The 18,006-nt window shown below is 46.9% G+C and overlaps 1 protein-coding gene across 2 annotated transcripts in view; it reads left to right on the top strand.

Annotated features, from left to right (window-relative positions):
• RESF1 (retroelement silencing factor 1) overlaps nt 1–9,967 on the top strand; it is a 37,638-nt gene extending 27,671 nt beyond the window's left edge. For both annotated transcript variants that reach the window (XM_066590228.1, XM_066590229.1), the window contains exons 2-4: nt 1,308–6,550; nt 8,569–8,649; nt 9,370–9,967. In XM_066590228.1, coding sequence (XP_066446325.1) covers nt 1,333–6,550; nt 8,569–8,649; nt 9,370–9,518 — 5,448 coding nt within the window. In that variant the 5' untranslated portion in view covers nt 1,308–1,332 and the 3' untranslated portion in view covers nt 9,519–9,967. The remainder of the gene's footprint in view (nt 1–1,307; nt 6,551–8,568; nt 8,650–9,369) is intronic.
• The last annotated feature ends 8,039 nt before the right edge of the window (nt 9,968–18,006 follow it).

Here is an 18,006-nt window from a genome sequence, read left to right as displayed (position 1 = left end):
ATGCTTCGTACATTTGTGATTCTGAAGCTCCCGAATTGTTAAGGGAATAATGGAACCTATTTTCTGTGTTTTTTTTAATGCTTCGGATTATTAAAGGAATTGGTCACCATAAACAATGTAATTATCATCTTATCGTGACGGGCCGGCTCCTATTGACTATAATGGAAGCCATCCACGCATATTCCCGCAGCAAATAAAGCATGCCACAGTTTCTTTGGAATTCCACAGCGTGAACATTGAGCTATTCGGTTGAATCCGGCCATGGGCATTAGCTCTTACTTGTGAGGTAGCTCTAAGTGCCATGGAGGCAGATTTGATAGGGGCCATCTGCTGCTTCTCCTAAATAGTGACAGCAGGTCCAACCTTCCCCTCCCGAACCATGTCATATACCTCCAAGCCAACCAGAAACTTACTGTATGCTGATGGGCAACAACTGTGAAACGGCAGCCTCTACATGGTTCTCTTTGCCTTATTGGAAGGGTTCTAGTCTGGGTTACATGCTTGGTCATGTGAGGTCTGTTAGGTCGGACAGTGACTTATAGGTAGGCTACATATCAATAGCTGGTACTGCTGAGCTACTATACAATCTCTCCATTTGCATACGTTATTTCCCAAGGGTGCATTGCATGGCTCATAAATCTCCCCACACCTACTTGGTGCTCTCCTTAAGGAGAAACTGTACACCCCCCCCCCCCCCTTCAAACCCGTGGAGCACATTCAAAGAAATTAACGTTAATACAATACAATATACGGTTTAATTTATTATTTTTTTCATGTTTACTGGGTACTGATCAGTTTTGGGTTTTTTTGCAAGCTATGTGCTGGTTATTTTTGCAGCTTCCGTGTTTGCTTGCAAGAATGAGGAACCTTGTAACCGCAGGTCACAAGTACAGCTTATTGTGAAACTTTTTTTTTTTTCCCCTTTTTGATGATGCGCCCAAATTATTTCTGCAGTTACCAGATTGTCATGTGATTGGGCATATATTTTTAGATGTACAGGATTAACGTAAATTAAAGCGGGCCCAAAGGATACACCTGAAGAGGGCCATTGCTACGTAACGGCAGTTGTGTGTCTGCGTCTCTTCCTAGCTGGTCACTCTCTACCCCCATAGGGATTTCCCAATTTAAAACCCAGAGACTAGGTGAAATCTCTATTTTGGGATCTAACATAAGTATGTATTGACCGTATAACATGGTATTGTGATGGCTCAATAATTGTGCGATGTTGGGTCTGTATCTTGTTTTTTAGTTAAACCTAGAATATGAGTGCATATGTCTGAATGTATATATTTTTTTTCTTCTTTTAGGTTAAAGCCGCTGTGCATCAGCGAGATGGATTGGAGTAGTGGAGCCTCAAATGGCACACTTACCTATCCTAACAGCCAGCAGTATTTACCACAGTCTACCTCATCCACCGTACCCACAATACCAAGCCAGACGACAAGTATAGCACCAAACTCCTACAGTGCAACGCGGGTGGTTGTTTCTAGTCGCAATCCTATTCTGACTGGTCTACTGGGTGCGGAATCCTCTGAACAGTTTTTCAAGATTCAGCAGTCTTTGACGAAAACACCGGGGCAGCAAACTACACAGATTTCACCAGAGCAGTATAATTCCTTATACAGTCTGCAGCTGATGTCCTTTGGTGCAAACCAGAGTAGTCCTGACATTCAGGCTGTTGTGTCAAATTATCAAATGCAGGTTTATCCAAACCCTCTTCTACAGACATTTCAACAGGCTCAGCCGGTGACCTTTGTTCAGCAGCAGGCTCAGCCGGTGACCTTTGTTCAGCAGCAGGCTCAGCCGGTGACCCTTGTTCAGCAGCAGGCGACCCATGTGCAGCAGCAGGCTCAGCAGGCGACCCATGTGCAGCAGCAGGCTCAGCAGGCGACCCATGTGCAGCAGCAGGCTCAGCAGGCGACCCATGTGCAGCAGCAGGCTCAGCAGGCGACCCATGTGCAGCAGCAGGCAGCCCATGTGCAGCAGCAGGCTCAGCCGGCGACCCATGTGCAGCAGCAGGCTCAGCCGGCGACCCATGTGCAGCAGCAGGCTCAGCCGGCGACCCATGTGCAGCAGCAGGCTCAGCCGGTCCCCCATGTGCAGCAGCAGGCTCAGCCGGTCCCCCATGTGCAGCAGCAGGCTCAGCCGGTCCCCCATGTGCAGCAGCAGGCTCAGCCGGTCCCCCATGTGCAGCAGCAGGCTCAGCCGGTGCCCCATGTGCAGCAGCAGGCGACCCATGTGCAGCAGAAGGCTCAGCCGGTCCAGTGCTACAGTAACACTGGCTACAACGTCGGGAAAGTTCAACAGTCTGTTCAAAGCACACAAACCGATGGATATACACACAAAAGGACACATCAACGGATGTCAAAGACCCATGCTGCCAAAAGACCCAGTCAAAATGTTCAGGTACCTTATAGGCCGCTAATGCTGCAAACAAACAATATAAATATGAATGCCACCTCAAATAGAAGTTCTGCTCCAAGTGTTGCATCCTACAAAACTTTGAATGACAGAAATGTAACCTCAAATTATCAAAGTGGACAGAATATTGATAATCGGATAGGATCCAATTACCCCACAATATCCCATACAAATACACTGCAGCCACAGCAGGGTGTGAATGACAATGTCCATAATCCTCAAAGACAAACCATATCAAACTTACATAGTGGTTTTGCCAACAATTCTTGTAACGTTTTGCCCACAACTACCATTGGGCAACCGCCACCTTCATACCATCAGTCCAATACAAATGCATCAAATGTTTCCAATATTTCAGTAAACTGCAGGTTTTCTAATCCAAACCAAAACTTTGGTGCACAAAATGCTCAACAGCCAGCACAGTCTTATACGTTGCCACAGGATCAGCATTCTATGGCCTTGTTGCCCTCAACCTCTAGCAGAAATCTACCACAGGACCAAAGACACAATGTGCAAGATATCCTTGCGTTGCTGAAAGTCTATCGCGATGTCAAGCTAAAGTATTTATTACTCAATCGTGAGAATTACCTCTTTAGGCAAAAAATGCAAAGCGCCTCGCAGGATAATTGTTCTGTGAGACCACCACTGATTTCTAGCCTTCAGAATACTACCGTTCCTACAAATGACTTTATGAGCGGGCAAGTGAGTTCACAAAATTCAACTGCAGAAAGCCAACCTCCGTCAAATACTACACATTTAGTGCAGAACGCTACCTTGTATGATAATTCGTTAAATGTTCCTGTCCAGAATATCACACAACCGAGCAATTCCTTTCCCAGTCAGATCTACCCAACAAATGACAATGTACGTAACCAAACAAATTACACTGGTTTTGATGGTGATCAGATGCATTTTGGAAGCCGTGCAAATTCTACCGATAAGGTCTCAGAGCTTGAGGCCTTAAGAGTCCAGGACAATCTGGTAACCTCTGTGGCACCTAAACCGATCAATAACCAATACCTTTCTAATGGCCATTGCAGCAATGTGAACCAATCACAAGATGTACTGCATATAACTTCTGACCAAAACCTAGTCCAAACAAATACAGCATCTTCTGAACGTTGCAGTCCTAGTCATACAACGAATACTGGTAACGTCTATGCTAGCAAACCCTTATCGTCTCGTTCAAGAGAAGCAATCAATGCTTCTTTGCCTCTCTGGAAATCTGTCCCTCAAAGCTCCGTTACCAATAAAAGTGGATATTCAGAACCAAAACCTATGGTTGCAAATGGCCTTAATACTGTTCATCGTATAGCGGACATTTCCTCTAGCTCTATAAATGAGCCCACTAGTGTCACCCTAACGCAGAAATCTGAGCATTCTGGCCCTAATGTTTCAAAGGGTATTGCTATAGTTTCTCCACTGGTAAAGATAAAGGATCTGGTAAAGGACTTCAACCAGCATCCCAAAGTTCTTCCACTAATGAAAGATTTGGACAATGACCATGCCAATGGAGTTGAAGAAAAAACGAAATTTAAAAAATTATTTCTAGAATTGGACTCTGTAGATGATGCTGTTGCTACCATGAAAAACCTTGACGCCAACTCTCCTAGAAGCGATATGGTTTCATCATTGCCTTGTAGTGTTGAGGTGTCCTCAGATTGCAATGTTGACCAGGGCTCTACTAAAAATCTTGAAAATGTTGATAACTTACAAATCTCTGGCATATGTACTCTTGTGGAAGGCAACTCGTTGTATGATTCCTCTGTAGCAATGATGTTTGAGGGTTCTTTGCAAACTCCACTTGGTTCACTACTGACAAAAACTGAGATGAAAGATGACCATACTCTGCAATTTTCACAGAAGGACATCAATTTACGTAGTGTCTCCCAGGCAACAAGTGGTGTCTCTCCTACCACAGAAACGGGATCTGTTGAAGGACCTCAAGAGGACATTGAGCCTTGTATTCAAACCGAAGATTATCAGCATGATTCAGTTTCTTGCCTTGAAAAACAACCTGAACAGTACTTGCTGGATTCGGATGCCTTTGATTTAGAATCCAACACTGCGTCCGACCAGCTGTCTGAGCTGCTGACAGAGTTTCCCTTTGGAATTAAAAATTACATGTCTAAAAATGAACTTAAGAGCCCTGGGGCATCTTTAGAGATGTTCGCAGACAAACCTGAAATTCCTAAAACACTAGTGCCTATTTTATGTGATGGTGAGATTGATGGTTCTATTGAGGACACATGGAGAAAGAATGTTTTGGACACAACAAACATAGAAACACAGTCTCAAAATACAGAAGTTGCCATCCAACAGCCTACAGCTGAGGTAGCGCCTAGGCCCGGGCTGCCTGCAGGTAAGGTGACTTCTGTACAGCTTGAGGATGATTGCTTTGAAATTTCTGATAGTCCAGATTCTAATATATGTATTACTTTACTGGATCAAGATGAAATCCCTAAGCTTTTTCCGGAGGATTCTGCTGAACTCGTAGAGAGTGAAGAATCTGTGGCTGAGAGTTTTGCAAAAACGCCTGTGGTGGATGTTGCAGTGGATGTTGCAGTAAGTTCCATAAAGGAGAAGACTTGCAATGAGACGTTACCAGCCCCAGAAAAGGAGCTGTTCTGTTGTTTGTTTAGTTGGTTAACACATACAAATGGAAATGCACCAAAATGCAATTGCAAGATGACAGAATTTGGGGAGACTAAAGATTTGGCCAGCAAACTTTCCCAGCATCCTGCAATGAGTAAAACTGAAGCCTCAGGAGCAGTTCTTGATTCTACAACAGATGGTCTAGAACCATTGCCAAATTCTTGTACAATTGTCAAAATTCAACCACCTATTAAACGTCCAAAGCTTGAGCCTATAGATAATTCTTTAGAAAGTAAACTTGGTCCATGTATTGTGGATCGTGTTCCACAAGAAATCAAACTGAAACTGGATTTATCTGGAAAGTATCTCAAAGATCAACTTCAGAAGGAATTGAGCAAGAATGACCCCTCCGTCAATGAAAAGATTTTCCAGTCAAAAAGTCTTTTGAAAGACCCAAGCAGTAAGGAAACTAAAGACCCTTCCTCAAGTTACAATTCAAAAGTTGATGCTTCAGGGAAATCTGAGAAACTAATTGTCAAAACAGACTTTCTAAAGCACAAGCATTTGTTGAAAATAAAGACTAAATCTAAAGAAAAGTCTTCACATGTTGAAGAGGGTAGTGCCAGAAGTGTCAAAAAGATTAAGAAAAACAAAGTAGGTGACTCGTGGAAGATTGTTAGCATGGACCAAACAACTGGAAGTAAGACCAAGAATGAGAAATATAAACTGCTTGCTGGTATAGTTCAGCAGTCTGCGAAGAGCAAAACTAAGCTGAAGTCCTCCAGTACTTCGGAAAAGTCGCATTCCCATAGCCAAGATCCTTCTCCAAGCAAGCATAGGGGTAGAGCTAAAAGTATACCTCAGAGCCATTTTGAAAAGGTAAGAAAGGTTCCAACTGTACAAGAATACCTGGAAAGAAAGAGAGAGATGTGCAACAAAAAATCAGCGCCTGCAGTGGATCAAAAAGATGAACCAGTTGACATAAGACATAGGGTTGTTGAGAAACCAGAAATGGAAAGGAGTGGAAATTTACAAGCTAGACTACCCAAACTAGTGCCTCCAGTTAAAATAAATGTAAAAACAAAGAACATTGAGTCTGAAACCATTAATCCAAACCAAAAAAGCAGATCAAGAAGCAGTGGTGGATATGAGTCCTCGCACAAAAGACATCTGGGCTCATCCAGTAGTCATGGAAAGGGATCATTGGTGAGCCAAGGCCAGGATCAAAAACGCAATTCAAGTAAAGTAAAAATCTACTTGACACCTTTAGATGGTTCACAGGGTGCTTCATGTGAAGGTATAAGTCTAACCAAACTTCAGATTAGATGCTCCCCTGAAAAACCTGAGTATTCTGAAAGGAGGAAGTCCCTTGATAGTTCTAGGCACAGTAAGCCTTCAAAGACTGAAATGAAGAACAGAGAAGCCCCCAAAATGCTGGAGTTCAAACTGTGTCCAGAATTTGTTCACAGAAGTCCATCCACACAAGAGAAAAAAAGAGAACCAAAGCCGGCTAAAGAAAAAAACCTCATAGAAGGTAAATGTCAGTAGTTCAAGAATATAAGAGTTCTAAAGTTTTGAGAAGTACAGTTAAAGGATAATTTTATAGGTGCCTTTTAACATTACTGGAAACATTGGTGGTTTATGCAGGTGCTGGGAACAAATGGGACTTTACATTGTTTAACCTCTTAAGGACCAGGGTGTTGTAGTCCTTTTTTTTTATTATAAAAGATTTTCACCAATTTAACTTTTACTTTTATTTTTTTCCCATTTAACACTTTTGGGTTTTTTCTTTCTTCTTCATTTACCTTTTTTGCTTCCGTTTTTTTTTTTTTTTTAGTTTTACTGGGAGTGAAAAGCTTACTTTTAACTTTTTTCACATTTTATAGTTTTTTAAAATTAAGTATGGGAATGGCTTCCTCATTTTGCTCTGGACACTGATATGTAATTTTTATAGTTTTAGATTACAGGTCGCATATGGCAGAGGTTTTGGATAGTGTCAGCAGTGGGTAATTTTTGGTCGTCTCCTCTTTAGGCCGTTTTATTTGTTTTTGTCCTGTTTTTGTTTTTTTGGGGGTTTTTTTTTTTTTGGTCATCTACAGTATTTCCCCCACTACATCTCAAGACTTCTGGGGTCATTCACATCTTGTCTTTTTCTTACTACCACCCCACCCCCCTTTAATTTCACATTTTTCCACTGTAACTGGGACGTCCGGCAGTCAAATGATCGCTGGGTCGAATTAAGGAAGTAATACCTTTGCTTTCTCTTTAGTACATAGCGCTCATTAAGCACTTTGTAGCCTGTAACTAACAGCCAAGAACCTGACCTGCTTTAATCATGCAACGTCGTACTGCTTTCAGTTGGGATTAAAGCCTAGTACCAAACATCGTAAATGTACCACACTTGGTCCCTAAAGGGTTAAATGGGGTTTCTGTGACTGCAATATTGATTGCATATACCTAGTATGTGGGCGTCTGATTCTTAGTATCCTTGACAGTCAGTTGAATGAGTAGGCCATGGTTCTCTGACCTTTTTATTGTTTTAGCTGGTCCAGCATTAGCCCTGCTCTCATTCCTCTGGAGGCTTGTCTTCCCTTCTGGGTTCATGTCCTTGAAGGGCTATATGAGTGATAGAGCCAATCACTGGCTCTGCTGCAGCTGTAACGTAAAGACCAGGGGAGGAACTAGAGCAGTGGTGGCCAGTAAGTATTATCCCTTTTAGGTTGTTGGAGAGATTTGGCCAGTATGACAAGGATTCGGCTGACCATATCATACACTTGCAATTTCAGCTGCGGTCAACCAAAATTTTCCGATAGGGTGGCTTAGGTCTCTGGCCGACTATATGGTCTGTCATCATTTATCACAAACAATTGTTCACATTGCTTTTTCAAGCAATGGTCACCCGAAATGACCAAAATAGGCTATTTGGGGCATCTATTATCTTGGGTTTATGGCTACTTTCAAGCTTCAAGAAAGTTGGACCTCCACCAGTCTAATATTGATGAAGCCTAACGGATAGAGATGAGCGAACGTACTCGGTAAGGCCGATTTTCGCAATCGAGCACCGCGATTTTCGAGTACTTCACTACTCGGGTGAAAAGTACTCGGGGGCGCTGTGGGTGAGCGGGGGGTTGCAGAGGGGAGTGGGGGGGAGAGGGAGAGAGCTCCCACCCTTTCCGCGCTGCTACCACCCCCCCCCCCCCCCCCGCTCCGCCACGCCCCGCCCCACAGCGCCCCCGAGTACTTTTCACCCGAGTAGTGAAGCACTCGAAAATCGCGGTGCTCGATTGCGAAATCGGCCTTACCGAGTACGTTCGCTCATCTCTACTAACGAAGCTTTTTATTGTTGATCGGTCAAAATATCCTAAAAGTTCCCAGCTAATGCTGAAACAAGCCACTTTTATCAGCTGTTGAGCAGATTTTTAGCACTTTTTATGTTTTTACTGTAGAGCATTCGTAAGCCGTGTAACTTTTTTCCCCCTTCATGTCTGGATGTTTTGTGCGTATTCTACATTGTTCAAACCACCCAAAATAATTTCATGTTTATTACTATAGGTATTAAAAGCAAAAAAGAAGCATGGTGCAGTGGTGGTCCTGTTAAGAAGATCCGTACTGAAAGCTGCTCTGAAAATCAAGGTGAGGTGCAAATAAAGAGTAAATCTTATGATGATCATTGATATTTGGATAACTTTATTTGTTTTTGTTTTTTTTTGTTTGTTCTGGTTATTGGCCATAACCTTAAACTTTTGGACTAATTGCACTGGTCTTGTTTGTGGGTTTTCTATGGCATTTCACTCTCACTTACAGGCTTCACCCTTTTGGACAAATAGCTGGTTGTCCCTCTACACAGTGGTTGACTCAGCACTGATATTGGTGCCATTTTGCTAGAATATAGAACTGTGGGAGTCCAAATATTGTGATTCCTTTCAGTCACTAGAGGTAACCCCTTTTAAATTGTCAGGATCTTCAGAAGGGTATTGAATGTTTTGGATTTTATTTTTTGCTACTATTCGGGTGTAAATCGGAACGAAATTTTTAATGGCATCTGAATGTTGCCGTTTTTGGCTATGTGCATGTAGACATTGTTGTAACACTATGAACTCTACGTTTTTGGTTTTTTTTATAGGTTGTATTTATGTTATTTCAGGTTCTGCTTGGATTGGCCTTTTAGCCACAAACATGCATTTTATGTGGTGGGTTTTTTTTTTTTGGTTTTTTTTTAAATGCTGTTTGTGTTGTGAGGTTCTGCCATATCAACATTGTCCTGTATCAGTGCTATGATGCGTAATTTTAGGTTTCGTTAACTTTCTATATTTCGATTCTTTTGCTAATCTTTTCCTTGCTTCTTATGCGCAGGTCTTTACAATCCATCGCAGTCAACCTCTTCCCTCAAGTCGACTCCAAATAATTCTTCAAGGCCAATGCAAGACTCTCAAACAACATTCAATGTTTTTAAACAGAAGTATCAGGAGCAGAGAAGTAAAAGCCTCGATAGCGGCCTATGAAAACCTTTTTCTCCGGATGTTGGTTTCCTCCAATGTTTTTGGACTTTTTTAGAAGAGGGAAAAATCCAAAATTAAGACTGCCAAAATATTGGGGCTGTTTACTCAGTATTACATTTTGGTGACTATTAAGAGCAAAATGTTATTTTTCTTGCAGCCATGGCATGTTCAGAAACTCCACATAACAGCTGCAATTCCCTTCTGAGCATTGACCAGTGGTGCAGATGATGTTGCTGCTATTATTGTAACGAATGTAAAAAAAACAAATTTTGTATATGTATTTTTTTTTAATACAGTGGAACAAGATTTTCTACTAGAACATTGTTTTGTCTTGTGTGTTGTTGCACGTTTCTTGCAACTTTGCACTATGTTTTTGTTACATGTCTTAAGGACGCATTTTGTATTAAGTTTACACTTTTGGTATTTCTGATTAAATATTTTTTTTAAGTTTTCATTGTGTGTGTGTTTTTTTTTTCCGTAAATTTCGTAATGTGTTTTTAATTGTATAAAAAAGACGCGATCCAGTTTTTTGTGAATTTTAACGCGTTTGGGGTCCATAAAAGTGCATAGTAATAGCATTGTCGCACTTTAAGTGAAAACAAAAAAATTATTGTAAAATGGGCAGGTCCTGTCTTCAAAAAAATGCAGGGATCACTAGCAGTCCCCTGGCACTGATAGCAGCTTTTTTTTTTTTTCTTCACAACAGAACTGTCTGTTGGGGCTGATTGTGTCAACAGGGTGGGGGCACACTCTGTTCTGTATTGGAGCACTAGTGCCCACTCCAATCTGTGTCTTCCAGTTCTCTCTCACTGTCTTAAGTGTGGAACAGTTTTCGAGGAGTTGGCAGTGGGGGAAAACAGGTTGGTTTTCCTCCTGTTCCTTGTTTGGCATTCCTCCAACTCTTTGAGAAGGTAGTATTTTTTTCCTTACAGCTGTACCCCACTCGGACTGCTTTGAAAGATGAATGTGATCTCAAGACTGGTTACATGTTGCGAAATCACTCTCCAATAGCCACTCTGACACTGTCAACGCTGATTGGACTGTATCAGAAATTGCACTCTGCTTTTGTATTGTGCCGGTATACATCCTGTTTTATTAAGCTTTCAATTCCATGTCTGGCACAGAAATCCACAGCACATATATTTAGAGTATGGTGGGGGGGGGGGGGGGGGGACTAGTGGGAAAAGTGGCCTACAATCACTGCACGGACCTTGAGGGACTGGTAAGGAGATCTGAAGTGTTTTTTTTCTTAGTACAGTGCATGACAGTTCCTCTTTTAAAGGTGGTTGTGCCAAGTATGGTGTTATCCACAGGATGTGGGATAACTTTCTGATCAGTGGGGGGTGTCAAAAAAAAAAAAATCTGTCAGCACTAGAGATGAGCGAACACCAAAATGTTCGGGTGTTCGTTATTCGTAACGAACTTCCCGTGATGCTCGAGGGTTCGTTTCGAACAACGAACCCCATTGAAGTCAATGGGCGACCAGAACATTTTTGTATTTCGCCGATGCTCGCTAAGGTTTTCATGTGTGAAAATCTGGGCAATTCAGGAAAGTGATGGGAATGACACAGTGACGGATAGGGCAGGCGAGGGGCTACATGTTGGGCTGCATCTCAAGTTCCCAGGTCCCACTATTAAGCCACAATACCGGCAAGAGTGGGCCCCCCCCCTCCCAACAACTTTTACTTCTGAAAAGCCCTCATTAGCATGGCATACCTTTGCTAAGCACCACACTACCTCCAACAAAGCACAATCACTGCCTGCATGACACTCCACTGACACTTCTCCTGGGTTACATGCTGCCCAACCGCCCCCCCTCCCCCCCACAGCGCACACCAAAGTGTCCCTGCGCAGCCTTCAGCTGCCCTCATGCCACACCACGCTCATGTCTATTTAGAATTGCGTCTGCCATGACGAGGGACCGCAGGCACACACTGCAGAGGTTGGCACGGCTAGGCAGCGACCCTCTTTAAAAGTGGCGGAGCGATAGCCCACAATGCTGTACAGAAGCAATGAGAAATAGAATCCTGTGCCACCGCCATCAGGAGCTGCACACGTGGGCATAGCAATGGGGAACCTATGTGCCACACACTATTCATTCTGTCAAGGTGTCTGCATGCCCCAGTCAGACCGGGCTTTTTAATTCATAGACACAGGCAGGTACAACTCCCTATTGTGAAGTCCCTGTCGACCCACAGCATGGGTGGCTCCCTGGAACCCACTGGCGGTACACAGAAATATCCCATTGCATTGCCCAACACAGCTGAGGTAGTAATGTCGTGCTTAATGCAGGTGGGCTTCGGCCCACACTGCATGCCCCAGTCTGACTGGGGTTCTTTATAAGTGTACAGATGTAGTAAAAACTCCGTGTGCACCTACAGCATGGGTGGGTGCCAGGAAGCCACCGGCGGTACATAGAAATATCCCATTGCATTGCCCAACACAGCTGAGGTAGTAATGTTGTGCTTAACCCTTTCCAATCCAATTTGTATATGGTTTTCCTAGGGGGCTTACTCTTTTTCTGCTGTTATACAACGGCGCTATATGCTGGCTAAAGCCAGTACTGCATGAGCTGACACGTAGGATAGGCTCCGACAGCAGAGAGGCTGGCAATATACAGTAAGAGAACCCCGACGGACGTCTACCAACAACGGAGCTGTACAGCCTTAAACCCTAATGTCTTCACAGGTCACACAGTGGACTGGAAAGGGTTAATGCAGGTGGGCTTCGGCCCACACTGCATGCCCCAGTCAGACTGGGGTTCTTTACAAGTGGACACATGTAGGTTTAACTCCCTGTGGACCCACTGCCTGGGTGGGTGCCAGGAAGCCACCGGCGGTACATAGAAATATCCCATTGCATTGCCCAACACAGCTGAGGTAGTAATGTCGTGCGTAATACAGGTGGGCTTCGGCCCACACTGCATGCCCCAGTCAGACGGGTTCTTTAGAAGTGTACAGAAGTATTAAAAACTCAGTGTGCACCTACAGCATGGGTGGCTCCCTGGAACCCACCGGCGGTACACAAAAATATCCCATTGCATTGCCCAACACAGCTGAGGTAGTAATGTCGTGCGTAATGCAGGTGGGCTTCGGCCCACACTGCATGCCCCAGTCAGACTGGGGTTCTTTACAAGTGGACACATGTAGGTTTAACTCCCTGTGGACCCACTGCCTGGGTGGGTGCCAGGAAGCCACCGGCGGTACATAGAAATATCCCATTGCATTGCCCAACACAGCTGAGGTAGTAATGTCGTGCGTAATACAGGTGGGCTTCGGCCCACACTGCATGCCCCAGTCAGACGGGTTCTTTAGAAGTGTACAGAAGTATTAAAAACTCAGTGTGCACCTACAGCATGGGTGGCTCCCTGGAACCCACCGGCGGTACACAAAAATATCCCATTGCATTGCCCAACACAGCTGAGGTAGTAATGTCGTGCGTAATGCAGGTGGGCTTCGGCCCACACTGCATGCCCCAGTCAGACTGGGGTTCTTTACAAGTGGACACATGTAGGTTTAACTCCCTGTGGACCCACTGCCTGGGTGGGTGCCAGGAAGCCACCGGCGGTACATAGAAATATCCCATTGCATTGCCCAACACAGCTGAGGTAGTAATGTCGTGCGTAATACAGGTGGGCTTCGGCCCACACTGCATGCCCCAGTCAGACGGGTTCTTTAGAAGTGTACAGAAGTATTAAAAACTCAGTGTGCACCTACAGCATGGGTGGCTCCCTGGAACCCACCGGCGGTACACAAAAATATCCCATTGCATTGCCCAACACAGCTGAGGTAGTAATGTCGTGCGTAATGCAGGTGGGCTTCGGCCCACACTGCATGCCCCAGTCAGACTGGGGTTCTTTACAAGTGGACACATGTAGGTTTAACTCCCTGTGGACCCACTGCCTGGGTGGGTGCCAGGAAGCCACCGGCGGTACATAGAAATATCCCATTGCATTGCCCAACACAGCTGAGGTAGTAATGTCGTGCGTAATACAGGTGGGCTTCGGCCCACACTGCATGCCCCAGTCAGACGGGTTCTTTAGAAGTGTACAGAAGTATTAAAAACTCAGTGTGCACCTACAGCATGGGTGGCTCCCTGGAACCCACCGGCGGTACACAAAAATATCCCATTGCATTGCCCAACACAGCTGAGGTAACGTCAGCTGTAATGCAGGTGGGCTAAAAATTAATTTGATTACACTGTAGGCGAGGGCCCACAAAAATTGCTGTATCAACAGTACTAATGTACATCCCAAAAATTGGCCATGGCCAGCCAAGAGGGCAGGTGAAACCCATTAATCGCTTTGGTTAATGTGGCTTAAGTGGTAACTAGGCCTGGAGGCAGCCCAGTGTAACGAAAAATTGGTTCAAGTTAAAGTTCCAATGCTTTTAAGCGCATTGAAACTTATAAAAATTGTTCAGAAAAATTATTTGAGTGAGCCTTGTGGCCCTAAGAAAAATTGCCCGTTCAGCGTGATTACGTGAGGTTTCAGGAGGAGGAGCAGGAGGAGGAGGAGGAGGAATATTAGACACAGATTGATGAAGCAGAAATGTCCCCGTTTTGGATGGTGAGAGAGAACGTAGCTTCCATCCGCGGGTGCAGCCTACGTATTGCTTACGTATCGCTGCTGTCCGCTGGTGGAGAACAGAAGTCTGGCGAAATCCAGCCTTTGTTCATCTTGATGAGTGTAAGCCTGTCGGCACTGTCGGTTGACAAGCGGCTACGCTTATCTGTGATGATTCCCCCAGCCGCACTAAACACCCTCTCCGACAACACGCTAGCCGCAGGACAAGCAAGCACCTCAAGGGCATACAGGGCTAGTTCAGGCCACGTGTCCAGCTTCGACACCCAGTAGTTGTAGGGGGCAGAGGCGTCACCAAGGATGGTCGTGCGATCCGCTACGTACTCCCTCACCATCCTTTTGCAGTGCTCCCGCCGACTCAGCCGTGACTGGGGAGCGGTGACACAGTCTTGGTGGGGAGCCATAAAGCTGGCCAGGCCCTTAAAGACTGTTGCACTGCCTGGGATGTACATGCTGCTCGATCTACGCACATCCCCTGCAACATGGCCCTCGGAACTGCGCCTTCTGCCACTAGCGCTGTCGGCTGGGAATTTTACCATCAGCTTGTCCGCAAGGGTCCTGTGGTATAGCAACACTCTCGAACCCCTTTCCTCTTCGGGAATGAGAGTGGGCAGGTTCTCCTTATACCGTGGATCGAGCAGTGTGTACACCCAGTAATCCGTAGTGGCCAGAATGCGTGCAACGCGAGGGTCACGAGAAAGGCATCCTAACATGAAGTCAGCCATGTGTGCCAGGGTACCTGTACGCAACACATGGCTGTCTTCACTAGGAAGATCACTTTCAGGATCCTCCTCCTCCTCCTCCTCCTCAGGCCATACACGCTGAAAGGATGACAGGCAATCAGCCGGTGTACCGTCAGCAGCGGGCCAAGCTGTCTCTTCCCCCTCCTCCTCATGCTCCTCCTCCTCCTCCTGTACGCGCTGAGAAATAGACAGGAGGGTGCCCTGACTATCCAGCGGCATACTGTCTTCCCCCGCCCCCGTTTCCGAGCGCAAAGCAGCTGCCTTTATGGTTTGCAGGGAATTTCTCAAGATGCATAGCAGAGGAATGGTGACGCTAATGATTGTAGCATCGCCGCTCACCACCTGGGTAGACTCCTCAAAATTACCAAGGACATGGCAGATGTCTGCCAACCAGGCCCACTCTTCTGAAAGGAATTGAGGAGGCTGACTCCCACTGCGCCGCCCATGTTGGAGTTGGTATTCGACTATAGCTCTCCGTTGTTCATAGAGCCTGGCCAACATGTGGAGCGTAGAGTTCCACCGTGTGGGCACGTCGCACAGCAGTCGGTGCACTGGCAGCTTAAAGTGATGTTGCAGGGTGCGCAGGGTGGCAGCGTCCGTGTGGGACTTGCGGAAATGTGCGCAGAGCCGGCGCGCCTTTACGAGCAGGTCTGACAAGCGTGGGTAGCTTTTCAGAAACCGCTGAACCACCAAATTAAAGACGTGGGCCAGGCATGGCACGTGCGTGAGGCTGCCAAGCTGCAGAGCCGCCACCAGGTTACGGCCGTTGTCACACACGACCATGCCCGGTTGGAGGCTCAGCGGCGCAAGCCAGCGGTCGGTCTGCTGTGTCAGACCCTGCAGCAGTTCGTGGGCCGTGTGCCTCTTATCGCCTAAGCTGAGTAGTTTCAGCACGGCCTGCTGACGCTTGCCCACCGCTGTGCTGCCACACCGCGCGACACCGACTGCTGGCGACATGCTGCTGCTAACACATCTTGATTGTGAGACAGAGGAGGAGGAGGAGGAGGAGGGTGCTTTAGTGGAGGAAGCATACACCTCCGCAGATACCAGCACCGAGCTGGGGCCCGCAATTCTGGGGGTGGGTAGGACGTGAGCGGTCCCAGGCTCTGACTCTGTCCCAGCCTCCACTAAATTCACCCAATGTGCCGTCAGGGAGATGTAGTGGCCCTGCCCGCCTGTGCTTGTCCACGTGTCCGTAGTTAAGTGGACCGTGGCAGTAACCGCGTTGGTGAGGGCGCGCACAATGTTGCGGGAGACGTGGTCGTGCAGGGCTGGGACGGCACATCGGGAAAAGTAGTGGCGACTGGGAACTGAGTAGCGCGGGGCCGCCGCCTCCATGATACTTTTGAAGGACTCCGTTTCCACAACCCTATACGGCAGCATCTCAAGGCTGATGAATTTTGCGATGCGGACGGTTAACGTTTGAGCGTGCGGGTGCGTGGCGGCGTACTTGCGCTTGCGCTCGAACACTTGCGCAAGCGACGGCTGAACGGTGCGCTGAACTACACTGCTGGATGGGGCCGAGGACAGCGGAGATGAGGGTGTGGGTGCAGGCCATGAGGCGGTAGTGCCTGTGTCCTGAGAGGGGGGTTGCATCTCAGTGGCAGGTTGGGGCACAGGGGGAGAGGCAGGGGTGCAAACCGGAGACGGTGAACGGCCTTTGTCCCACCTTGCGGGGTGCTTGGCCATCATATGTCTGCGCATGGTGGTGGTGGTGAGGCTGTTGGTGTTGGCTCCCCGGCTGAGCTTTGCGCGACAAAGGTTGCACACCACTGTTCGTCGGTCGTCAGGCGTCTCTGTGAAAAACTGCCAGACCTTAGAGCACCTCGGCCTACGCAGGGTGGCATGGCGCGAGGGGGCGCTTTGGGAAACACTTGGTGGATTATTCGGTCTGGCCCTGCCTCTACCCCTGGCCACCGCACTGCCTCTTGCAACCTGCCCTGCTGATGCCCTTGACTCCCCCTCTGAAGACCTGTCCTCCTGAGTAAGCGTTGCACACCAGGTGGGGTCAGTCACCTCATCGTCCTGCTGCTCTTCCTCCGAATCCTCTGTGCGCTGCTCCCTGGGACTTACTGCCCTTACTACTACCTCACTGCAAGACAACTGTGTCTGATCGTCATCGTCCTCCTCACCCACAGAAAGTTGTTGAGACAGTTGGCGGAAGTCCCCAGCCTCTTCCCCCGGACCCCGGGAACTTTCGAATGGTTGGGCATCAGTGACGATAAACTCCTCTGGTGGGAGAGGAACCGCTGCTGCCCAATCTAAGCAGGGGCCCGAGAACAGTTCCTGGGAGTGTTCCCGCTCCTGAGCAGGTGTCATTGTAGTGGACTGAGGAGGCTGGGAGGAAGGAGGAGCAGCAGACAGAGGATTCGGATTGGCAGCAGTGGACGGCGCAGAACTGCGGGTAGACGATAGGTTGCTCGAAGCACTTTCTGCCATCCAGGACAGGACCTGCTCACACTGCTCATTTTCTAATAACCGTCTCCCGCGTGGACCCATTAATTGGGCGATGAATGTGGGGACGCCAGAAACGTGCCTCTCTCCTAATCGCGCAGCAGACAGCTGCGACACACCTGGATCAGGAGCTTGGCCTGTGCCCACACCCTCACTTGGCCCTCCGCGTCCTCGGCCACGTCCACGTCCACGTCCTCTAGGCTTACCCCTACCCCTCAGCATGCTGTATTACCAGTGATTAGATTTCCCAGGCAGGAAATAAATTGGCGCAAGACTGCAGGCCAAATATAATTTTTGCCCTTTTTGGAAAACGAAAGGCCCCACTGCCTCTAGTGAATGAATTATCTAAGTTTAATAACTGTGCTGTGTCCCTGCTTATGTGTCACAGAACGTGAGGGTAGCAGAGTTATTATAACTCTTGGAGAGCAGGTATTTTTTTTTCCCAATTAAGGAAAGCAAATGGCGAACCCAGCAGTAAAGCGTAGCTGGCTGCGTATGATTTAGCAATGTTTTTCACGCAGCTCACACGTCTACACAGGCGTAAGGACGGACACAGGCTGGACAAATAGATTTGTTTTCAGTTTTTTCCCACCAACAGGCAGCACTGCGTATATTCAATGAACCTGCGAAGTTTAATAACTGCGCTGTGTCCCTGCTTATGTGTCACAGAACGTGAGGGTAGCAGAGTTATTATAACTCTTGGAGAGCAGGT

This window comes from Eleutherodactylus coqui, chromosome 2, assembly GCF_035609145.1.
Source record: "Eleutherodactylus coqui strain aEleCoq1 chromosome 2, aEleCoq1.hap1, whole genome shotgun sequence".
NCBI classification, from domain to species: domain Eukaryota; kingdom Metazoa; phylum Chordata; class Amphibia; order Anura; family Eleutherodactylidae; genus Eleutherodactylus; species Eleutherodactylus coqui.
This window is presented reverse-complemented; position numbering and strand designations above follow the sequence as displayed.